Genomic DNA, 12005 nt, shown 5'->3' on the forward strand with positions numbered 1-12005 from the left:
ATATTGTCCAGGGTCTCCAAATGTTGTACTGTCAGCTATTTATAGAGCTGATAGATCAAAAAGAAGTCTAGTGGCGCGAAGTTGGGGCTGTAGACCGGTTACTCACTCAAGCAGGTTCAATAAAAACTGTGCCACAGGAAGTGAAACTGAACAAAGTCCCGAACCAAGAGGATACAATCTTGCCAAGCTTTTCGCAGCAACATTGGAATAATCCTTGAAGAAGTTGAACTGAGGAGAGAAGATACATAAGCGTGGATGGTTTTTACCAAGACCTGCTAGTAAGATTTTAATGAACTTAAGTGGGATTGAACTTGAATCTCTTTAAAACTTGGTGGATGACTCAACTAAAGTTATGTTCGGAAACTAAGGCGTCAAGGCCTGGATTTAAGATTGTATTGTGGTAAAATTTATCAATATCTTTCGAAATACGATCAGGCAGCATCAATACTGTATTGCCATCGATATTTCCATGCGGTATATTCTTCTGGAAAGCTACACGTGGATATCGTTCAGCGGCTTCCCCATAATATCGTCCTGGGTCTCCAAATGTTGTACTTTCAGCTATTTGTAGAGCTGATAGATCAAAAAGAAGTCTAGTGGTGCGAGGTTTGGGCTCTAGATCGTCTAGGATACGAAGCTGATATGTAGGAAATCCTTGATACTTTTTACAGTCTTTGAATTGAAAATAGATTAAGTATACTAACACGAAAGATTAATTTACTAGAATTACTAGATTATGTATTGTAAAATTTAGTCAAATACCTGACTCAAACCTAAATTAGTCCAGTCTAATGAAAAATTACGCAGCTTAGACAAAACTGAATAATCTGTTTGTAAGAAAACCGTAAATGAATTTTAATTGGGATACGTGTTGCGTTTTGAACATATCACCAGGTTTTTTAATTCCGAATTTCACCTACTTACCTATCCGTATAATTATTAAATTGATCCTTATTAGGCAACGAAACAACTTGAGGTAGAGCTATGTCTTCATCGGATAAAACTTGAGTATGAACAGGAAGTGAATACATTGATGGTGCCTGACCCCTTTCTAGAGTACCGTCGGGAGTGTGCATTATTCCTTAGCTACAACAAAAAAAGACAAATAGATATTTTTGTACAATATATTCATTTTTTCATTGTTCTTTCACTTCCCAACGATGAACACTTTAGTATTCCGAAACTCGCAATATATATTGTGTGTTTCCACAATCCCACGATCAAACACTTCATTTCCAATAAAATAATTGTTCCCTAACGCTCTAATCTACTTTTTATGACCGTATGTAACGGAAGGTTTGAAGAAATTTTCTTTGTATTGAAAAAAGTCTTAATTTGCGACCCCACCAGAAATGTTTTCGTCTCTTTATTAAATAGATCTGTAGTCTACACTGAGCAGATATGTCCCCTGAACTTACACATTCTAGATTTTTCTTATGGTCAAGTAATAGCCATAATCTGGTAGCTAAATGAAGGATATTAACACCAAGAATCTAAAAGCTACTACCTCGTGTGTATGAGTGTATTCAGGTGTTGAGTATCCCAAAATTTCATCACCCTACACAGCTAGATTTAAGGGAAATCAGACATACCTACACAATCTCTATGTAATATCTGAAATTGCACTATTTCGAATATAATCTCCTATTATTTATGTAAACTATAGTTCAGAAAACCTTAATTTTTAATTTTACGTTTTAGAAGCGATATTTTCCCCCTCATGTAGGGTTTCTAAGACTCGTATTATCTTTCGGTTAACCTTTATATGATTAAAATGTCGAAAAATAAATAATCAGAAGCTCGCAATTCACAAATTCTGCGAAACAACGAGGGAAAAGACCCCTGTCGAGAATTTATAAATCTTTTAAGTATTCCGACGCCTGAATGTCTTTGATAACTAGCAGCACGTAAAAAAATCGATTAGAAAACTAAATAGAATGAAATCTACTAATAATTACCCAAAAATTTAGATAATCGATTAGACAACTTGCATAATATTTCCTAATTCATGCATCTTATGTGCTAACTAGTTAGCCTAGACCAGTTCCGTGCATAAACAAAATATTGCGTTACCATCATCAAGTACCTATATTTAAAAAAGTTAAGAGGTAAGTAGATTTACGAAAATATGCCTAATACCCTTGGTGATCAATGTCCTTCGTATGCGACCGTGAAAAATTGGACTGCAAGCTTCAAAAGAGGTGAATTTTCCATTGAATATGATGACCGATCAGGAAGACCAGCTTCTGTGTCACTCCCCGAAACTATCGATGCAGTTCATGACATAATTTTATCAGATCGTCGAATTGGGCTAAAACGGATATCTAAAGTACTGAATATTTCATACGAACGCGTTCATCATTTAGTTCAAGTCAATTTGAACATGAGAAAAATTGCTGCAAAATGGATTCCCAAATGTTTGAATATTGACCAAAAGCGTGCAAGGGTAGAAGCATCGCGTTCGATCTGTGCTCGATTTGAAAACGAAGCAGACTTCTTAAACCGAATTGTTACTATGGATGAGACTTGGGTACATTTCTACGATCCAGAAACAAAGCAACAATCGATGAAATGGCGACAATCTGGTTCTCCAACACCTAAGAAGTTTCGTGTCCAAAAATCAAAAGTTTTTGCTTCAGTTTTTTGGGATTGCCATGGAGTAATCATGATCGATTTTTTGAATAAGAGTAGAACAATAACTGGAGATTACTATTCGATATTACTAACCATTCTACGGGAAAAAAATAAAGAGAAAAGACGCGGAAATCTATCCAAAGGTGTTTAAAAGGTCGTAAATTTTCTTTCAACGAGGAGATAGTAAAAGCTGTGGAGATCTGGTTTGCAGAGCAAGAAGAAACATTTTTTTTTTTTGGAAGGTCTAGAGACGTTGCAGGTTCGCTGTAATAAATGTATCCACTTAAGAGGAGAATATGTTGAGTAATAAAATATTTTGACATTGAAATTTTGTTTGGTTCTATAGTAGGCTAAAAATTTTTCAATATATCCTCGTAGTCACCTTTTCAACTTTTCCACTTCAAAATATTAGGAAATCCTAAGTAATCAAACTTTTTCTTATCTTTGAATCAACAAAACTAATAGAATCATTCCTCTTTCTTGTGTATCTACCAAGAACATAAATTTTACTACTGAAACTCCATCTCCATTCAATATACTTTTATCAATTATCCAAATCAATCAAACAAAAATAAGAAAATCGGCATATCTTGTCAAGTACAAGTCAAGTATTTTTGAACATCCCCGTCTTCAGTCAAAATGGTTGTTAATGATCGTGCAGAAACCCCATAGACAATAGAGAAAGAGAAATTGTCAAAAAATTGTTCACAATTTGTAGACAAAAGCTTGTAAAGACTAAAAAACAAACATGAGAAATAACTAAATAAAGATACAAATAAAATTTCAATATATAGAAGAAAACCACAATGAATAACAAAATTATAGATAAAAATTAGTATACAAGTCCATAGGAAAAATCAAAAACCAGTATGCAACATGCCCGGAATTAAATATTATTATTGGAATCTAAAATCGTTTATAGAGTAGAAGGCATTCTCCAGTAAATATGCCTTCAAATTATTGCGAGTTGCGAGAAAAGATTATATCGATTTGATTTCAATTGGCAAGTGATTGTGCATTTTTTTGCGTTGTAAAGTATTGAGCCCTTAACTAATTCTGAACGTGCAGTTAGTAGCTCCGCGTTCCAAAGTGGATAACCGTGCAACGACCTTGCAGTGAACCCTGCTGTTTAGTCCGAATAAACATCTAACAGCTCTCTTTTGTAATTTGAAGAGATTCGCTCAAATTGAGTCGCTTCACGTACCCCAGAAGGGAAGGGCATATAGGAGATGCGACTTTTAAGGAGATGGATAAGTTCGGTTCTTATATTTCATCAAATAAATTAAATGGTGCAATTTATACGCGCTTTCTGGAAGAAATGTTGGATGAATTGTCGGATAATGTACCGTTAAATATTAGACAACACATGTGGTTTCAACACGATGAGGAATTTGTTCATTTTGCTACAGGCGGTAAGAAATTACTTAAACAGACGTTTTAGAGAAAAAGAAAAATGGATTGGTCGGGATGGACCCAATTTTTGACCTTCAGGATCACTTGACTTAAATCCTATCGAATTTTGGGTTCGGTTAGGTTAGGGGAGGTGCTAAAAATTCAGAACAAATGTTGACATTTTGTCTCCTTTTCAAACAAACCCCCCCCTGCCCCTCGTTTCTTTCTCGATTGTAAAATGTTGTTTTTTTGATGATGAAAATTTTCAAAATTAATTTTTAATGTTGTACAATTGATTATAATAATTTTAAGAGAAATTATTATTATTTTTAAGTATAAAAACATGACAAATCAACATTTTTCTATAAATGTTTTTTTAATTTATATATATTTTTATGTACATTATGAAAAAGAACATAACAACTTCATTCGATTATTTGGAAAAAAGTTATCAACAATTATACGTAAATTAGTGCATTTTCATGAAGATTTAAAGCGCTGAAACCAATATAAGTTTTCATTTTTTTTATTCCCATATAAATAAAAAAACATTCATCAAAATCGGATGATTTTTCGATTTTCTAGAGCCAAAAATTAAAGGCGTTCTTGATTTATGGCAAATTTTTGATTTTGATTTAAAATTTTGTACACCCTCTATCTCAGCAACTAGGCCCCGTGAGGGTTCGTATTCCCATATCAAAATGAATCATTTATTGAGATCTCTCTGCGGTAGAGTGTTGTCGGTTGAATATAGAAACACCCTGTATTTATGAAAATCATTGCGTCATGTTTTGCGTTCTAAGAATCTACGGGCTACGACGACTAACCGAATAAATCGTCAAAATATCAAGAACTATGTCAAAAAGTTTTAAAGTAATTGCAAAGACAATTTGGAAGATATTGAAAATTTTCGTTGAGTTACATTAAAACCAGAACTTAATCGGAACGATGTGCAAAAATCATTTGATTATATTTGTCAAAAATTCCCGAATAGTAATATTTCCGAAAATAGTCACAGCAGAAAAACAAATTGTTAGAAATATTTTATCATGTTCCATACAATAATTTATTAAAAATTATGGAAAGTTCACTATCTTTACCTGGAACTAACGCTGCGTCTGAACGCGTTTTCTCTACATTAATAGTCCGGTCAAATTAAGCCAAAAAATAAGAGTGAAGCTTCATAAAGTCCCATCAAGATAAAAATCAGTAAAATTGTTTAAAATATAATTGAACATAGAATTTGAATGTTTCCCATCATTCCCGCGTATGGAAAAAATTTTATTCAAACTCAAAGGTCAAAAAAATGAGTTTTTCGCGATTTTCAGCAAAACGGTAAATTTTATAAAAAAAATACTATAGACAAAAATTGTAGATCATAAAATTATCTACAAAAAACGTATCAACAATTTTTTTATTACGAGCCACCGTTTCTGAGATATAATGATTCAAAAGGTTATGTTTCAGATTTACTGTCGTATTTAATGGCTATAATGATTGCACGAGAAATACCAAAGCTGCACTACAACATCGTCGAACTTTAGCATCTTCGTCAATTGATAATTTATTTGCTAAGCTTATGGCAGTTCCTATCAGAAATTTCTTACAAATACGGTTCATTTAAATAAATACGACTTTTACAACTTTATACAATCATTATATCTCAGAAACAGTAACTCGTAGAAAAAAAAGTATCGATACATTTTTTGTAGATAATTTTATGGTCTACAATTTTTGTCTAAGGTATTTTTATGATAAAACTCGCCGTTTTGCTGGAAATCGCGAAAAACTCATTTTTTTGACCTTTGACCTTGAATAAAATTTTTTCCATACACGGAAATGATGGGAAACATTCAAATTTTATTTTCAATTGTATTTGAATAATTTTACTCATTTTCAGCTCGATTAACCTAAACATAAAATCACCCTGTAAAGTATTGACAAACATATATTGCAACCCCAACTATTAATGTCATTAAGGTATAATGGATAATCATGTATATTCATATTCAAGTGTCAAAATTTCCACCTATATCAGAAGAATAATAATAATAAACAATGAACAGCACCACTCACTGCTCACGGAACGAAAATATCACAATATCAAACGACACAATCAATTCTATTGTGATGCTTTAAAAACTCCGGGTTTTCCGGTTCTCTCACATACCTGACGGTAACACACAGGCACAGGTAGAAGCGGGAGTGATCGAAACGATTATCCAAAGAAGAATTCATGAGACAAATAATATTATAACAACATAATTCACGGTATTTCGTTAATTGTAACATAACACCGTAAAAACACCTTACACATTGTGTCGATAATTTAAACACCCCCGAGTTTAAAGAATTCGCTGCAATATGGCGTACACGACAATATCCCATTCGCGTTCGATACTGTTTGGTCGGTTCTCGTTTCAATTCCACTGGCTTGTTCTCTTTCTCTCTCCTCAGTTGAATCGGTCTTCGTTTCTCAAATTCAGAAGAATTGGGCTCGATGGACTGTTATAGTACGGGCGCTCGCTTTATTAAACTCGAAAAGTATGTCATATACCACTCGTAGTAACGAAATTAATCTTATCGTCGGTGATTTTAATGAGCGACAGAAAAGAAAAATTAGTACCAGTGTGGTACCTTTACAACGTAATTTCTGCTCTCTAAAACCTACTAAAGGACAAAAACATAACTAAACAAAACAAAATAAAAATGTACTAAACCCTAATAAGACCAGTAATCACGTATGCGATTAAAACAAATAGTAATAAACGAAAGAGAAGAACTTAAAAGAACCGAAAGAAAGATAATAAGAAGTATAATAGACCCAAACATAACACATGAAGGAAAAAGAAGAGAAAATGAATAGAGGTAAGGAGAATATAGTGAGATACATAAAAACACAAAAGCTCGACTCAAATAATAACGCAATGAATCCCATTGTGGACAAGGAGAAGGGACAGGTCGATAAAAACGAAATAGAGGAGGACATAAGAGCACTTAATAAAGTAAACTGGAAACGGAACCGAAAAGAATGGGAAATAATAACAAAACAAACGACAAACTATGAAGAAAATAAAAATTAGAAAACTAGGAGTAATCCACCTCGAAAAATGAAGGATTTAAAGCGCCAAAAGCGATAGTCATAATCCACAGGATCGAAAGGCTTGATGATAATGGTTGATGATTATGATGACTTGATTCACCGGACTCATTACTACATTTTACTTTGTTTTTGGCTCTTCTTATTAATTCCTCCCCTGCATACCGTCCACTTTTTTGACGCCTAGTTTTTTGTTACTTCTGTCAAAGTAGGTTCTACAGTTGAAGTCCAATAATCCGGCATGTCCGGGACCGGCAAATATAAATTTACTTCATAAAGGGCGGCAACAAAATTTTCTTGTATCGAATTGTTTCCTTGAACGAAACGTAAAAAATAATGCAATAAAAAGCTTGAGTTAGTACGGAAAAATCGTAATTTTCCCGTTTACGTTAAAGCCGAAAGCGCAGGGGGCACGTCTACCTGTCACCCCGGGCAAACACGAACCATAAACGAAGACTACGGTACTTGCATTCAGAATAAGAAGTCAAAATAAGAGAGCCGCAGACAGGTAGCTCAGATTACGAATGAAGATTAAAAATATATTAATAGAAATATTACCCCATCCCTCTAGAACAAAAAAAGAACTTAAAAATGGCTTAGGATCAATTTTCAAATCTATTAATGGAAACTTAGATTCGAACGATGGAGAAAGATTTGAAACCCTCATCAAAGAACTACCCAATAATAAGGATAATTCAACTAGTAAGATAAAAAATCAAAATTATTCACAAATCAAATTTATTCAAAATTTTATTAACAAAGAAGCAAACAACAAACATTGTGTATATATTAAGATGGCTATGGACTTATCATAGATTTGTATGAAATGATTAATTCAGTATTAAACGACATTGAAAATTCGATTCATCATCATCATCAATCCTTTCAATGGTGTGGATTATGGCTATCGCTTTTGGCGCTTTAAAATCCTTTTTTTTGACGTGGATTACTCCTCGTTTTCTAATTTTTATTTTCTTTATAGTTTGTCTTTTGTTTTGGCTGCTTTTGTTATTATTTTCCATTCCTTCAGGTTCCGGTATTTTGCTATTTTATGTCCTCCTTTATTTCGTTTCTCTAAGTTTTTCTCGGCCTGCCGATTACGTTTGCAAAACTTAAAGTAATGCATCCGAGTATAATAAAGATTTCTGATTCGTTTCAACAATTGGAGAATTTGAACTGGTGAATTGTTAGCCAAGGATATTCACGGCCTTTGGGCCCTAGCTCATCAGACATTATTTGTAACCTGATGATCACCTCACAAAAAGAAAAAAAGCTTCGAAAGTTATAGTCTCGTTAGTGTCTAAAGATTCATCATTTTCTGCACGAGCTGACAACGCTGCAATCAATTTATTCAGGGTTCGCTTTCTTTTACAACTGCAGGCAGGTTCTTATCACTAAATTATTGTTTTTATTGCCGACATTTCAGATAACTCTTAACCTCACTTACATGTATAAACTTTCTTTTTTGCTTATTTTCAAGGTAATTTTCTGTCTTTTATTTTACAGGTTGTATAGTTCGGCGGGTGTAATTTGGGCGCTAACCATCCTTCTTTACCTGTTTGACCAAGAAGGGTAGATAATCCGACATGTATTTTCGGCGTTAAGAAGTGCAGGTAGGTCGAGTCATAAAATAACCCAATAGAGGGAAAGTTGATAGATTTTTAAGTAGCTTAGGTTAGGTTATAGGATTAAAATGACCCTTCGGTCTTGGCGCCTAGTTTACATGTTGTAAAAAGTACATTAATCCTTTAGCGCCCAAATTACATCCGCCCGTATAGTTGTATAAAACACCAACCGTAATTTGTTTTCTACTACAATCTTCGAAAATAAAAATTTTAGTTACGTTTATTTTATTAAAGCCATGTGAATTTCTTGAAAACACTTTTAAAGACACCAACAGAATCAAATTAAACAAATGGTTCCAAAATTGATGGTCTACTTATTCAAAACTTCTACTACTTTTTATTTCTACGAAAATTCTTGATTTCTCCCCACAAGTATCTCAATATAGCGTTGCATGTATGGATAGTGATATATAATGTGATCAAAAAGATCTATCCAGACCTCTTCTCTTGCTTGGGCACTGGGGATGCTCACTGGTTATAACTTAGCTATTAATCCCACTCCAATCAGAAATTTCAGTATGTAGGATGTAGTATTTTTGCATCTCAACCCCAGTAACTGATTTTCCCTATCTATATCACTTCCTAGTGTTTTTTCTATAGCCCCGTAGACGATTTCAGGTTCTACAAAGGGATTATCAACTTAACTATTAATCCCACAACAATCAGAAAGTTCAGCATGTAGAATGACTCTAGAAGCCAAATATCTTCATTTTTTATTTCATGCACCTCCAGGTGTAGTGTTCTGATAGAGGTTTCAGCTTCTATTTAGCAAATTCTGCTAAGCCTAGCATCTCATATTTACGTGCAATGACAAGATTCCTAATGATATTTGTTACTTAGATTAATACGTTCAATGTATTTTCTTTGGATATAGGATACTAATAGTATTTTTGCATCTCAACTCCAGTATATTATCGCGGTAACTGATTTTCCCCATCTAAATCACTTCCTAGTGTTTTTTCTATTGCCCCGTAGACGATTTCAGGTTCTACAAAGGGATTATCAATCGCAAGAGTATAGAGCGATAAATTTGATACTTGCGGAGTGAGCGGGATCAATTCCTTAAAAATCTAGGTGGCGATAACAATTTTTGGTTCTTGTAAACTAAAATTCATTTCATATAAATTTGTTCACATTGATAATTCGCGTATTTATGTTAATCAATAGATTACATACATCGTGAATATCAAAATTAAAATAAGATCAAACTAGAAAGTTCGTTCAACATAAAAAATTGATTTTTCCTTAGTTTTTATTAATTCCTGTTCTTATGATTGTGAACTATTTCTAAAAATTGTCTTTTTCGTCTATTAGATTCCTTTCCAAGAATTTTTGATCCTTTATAATTCATTTTTTTTTGATATTTCATTGTTCGTCACTGCAATTTTATTTTTTAATGTATTGATGATGTTTTAGTCTATTTTCTAAATACTGAGATGTCTGCCCTATGTAGAAAGCAATAGTTGATCATGTTTTCGGAACAATTTATTGACGTAAACATTTTTTTTCGGTTCATTTCAGCAATTTGTAAAAGTTCAGGTCTTGAGAGGTTTTCCTTCCCCTAAAAATTGATATTTCCCTATTTTTTTTGAAGAAATAGAAGGTTGCTTTTCTACTAATATATCATGATAAGGCTCATTGTCTATTATTATTAGCAACGGTTTTTCTAAATCAGAAATTAACGATGGTTATGAGGAAAACGATGAACTGGAATTTGATTCGAATCTTTTTGATGAACCAGCGTGAACAATAATAAAAAGTTTTTTTATTACTTTGGATATTATGTAATAGAAATATTCTACTTCATTTTGACGTACTGTATATGAATATTATTCAATATAGACAAATAATTTTCAGAGAACAAACAGTTTATGTTCCAATTTAGCAAATTATTAATTAGCATAATTACCTTCGCCATATTAAGATTTGCACTTCATTCAACGAGGTCGGTTTTACCTAAAAGGAATCAAATTTGACCTTCGACAAAGTTTTTACTCTCCCATTGCAACTAGTTTCGAGGTAATAAACTGGTTCTTTTCAAAATATCAATATACACCTTAAGTGATTTCAGTATTTGTGAAGATTTGAACAATTTTTTCCTACCTGTCGACCTGAGAATCTACCTGAGACTATTTACTTGAATAGGCAAAACCATTTCCTCTCATTATATCTATAGTTGATTTTAGTATGGTAGCTTGTGAAAAGAAAATACAAACTCAGGGATTTATGTGCGAAAACTAACTACGAAACAAAAACGGAAAATAATTCACCTCGATTTTTAGTAATATTCATTAGATTTTGAAGAACTGTTTTGAAGAGAAAATTATATTTATATACCTCCAAATCTGACCTTGACCTTTTAAACTCGATGCATAATACAGCTTTACATCTTTGTCTAGGTGCTTTTTGATATAAAAAACCTTAAATATGAATCTAACGAGCCTCCATTTTGGATCAGACGACAGCAACTACTCTCTATTCATAGCCACCACTAAAAATTTATTCCAACCATCAACCATCTCACAAACAACCCCTTTTTTCCCACGACCCCACTATTAACCATTGATTTTCCTAAATTCAATAGATCCCTTACGAAATACGACAAACACTCAACACCCAAACAAGAAATCGAAAATTAGCAGACCAGCAAGCAAAAAGTGCTTTAACTCATACCATCACCACCGACAATATCACGATTTATAAGGACTTGAAACTAGTATAACGTGGCAGCAAACAATTCTTTACACTCTATACATCACCCTGAACCAAGTAACTTCGCAGGCCTCCCAGACGGGACTTAAACATTATAAGATGGATAAGAATCGGCCACTCAGCACTCACCAATGGTTATCTAATGACTTCTATCGCCAGACCCATTTGCGGGACGGATCCAGGGTCTTGGCAAAGGGGGGGTCATTAGTATTAGGAAGAGTCCTCGGCCAAAGACATGGCATTTTAAGCCAATTCGTCAAATGAAAAATCCAGGCGGTATGAGCTGACACAACACGACTCAGAATCAGATAACAACAATACGACTCCCGTAGAGGGGCCAGAGGTGGGCAAGTGAATCGAAAATCGATTTTTTTGAATCGTTTATCTAAAAGAACTGCGACTCTTTTTGCCTTCCCTCCCTAGTTCAACCGACTCTTCGAATGAGTCGATTCTTAAGTTTACTAGTTCTTTGATTGTTTCGATTAGACCAACTCTTAAGTCGTTTACCCATAGAGCCCTAGACAGACTCCCGGTTCTTTTTT

At 33.6% G+C, this 12005-nt stretch overlaps 1 protein-coding gene across 2 annotated transcripts in view; it reads right to left on the reverse strand.

Moving 5' to 3' along the window:
- LOC130901552 (mitogen-activated protein kinase kinase kinase 13) overlaps positions 1 to 6432 on the reverse strand; it is a 35541-nt gene extending 29109 nt beyond the window's left edge. Inside the window, exons 1-2 of one of the 2 annotated variants that reach the window (XM_057813020.1) lie at positions 6197 to 6432; positions 925 to 1086 (exon numbers count right to left, since the gene is read on the reverse strand). In XM_057813020.1, the coding sequence (XP_057669003.1) occupies positions 925 to 1076 (152 nt within the window). In that variant the 5' untranslated portion in view covers positions 1077 to 1086; positions 6197 to 6432. The remainder of the gene's footprint in view (positions 1 to 924; positions 1087 to 6196) is intronic. The other variant, XM_057813021.1, reaches the window with a different exon arrangement.
- Positions 6433 to 12005: the final 5573 nt, after the last annotated feature.

Source organism: Diorhabda carinulata, chromosome X (assembly GCF_026250575.1).
Source record: "Diorhabda carinulata isolate Delta chromosome X, icDioCari1.1, whole genome shotgun sequence".
Lineage (NCBI taxonomy): Eukaryota > Metazoa > Arthropoda > Insecta > Coleoptera > Chrysomelidae > Diorhabda > Diorhabda carinulata.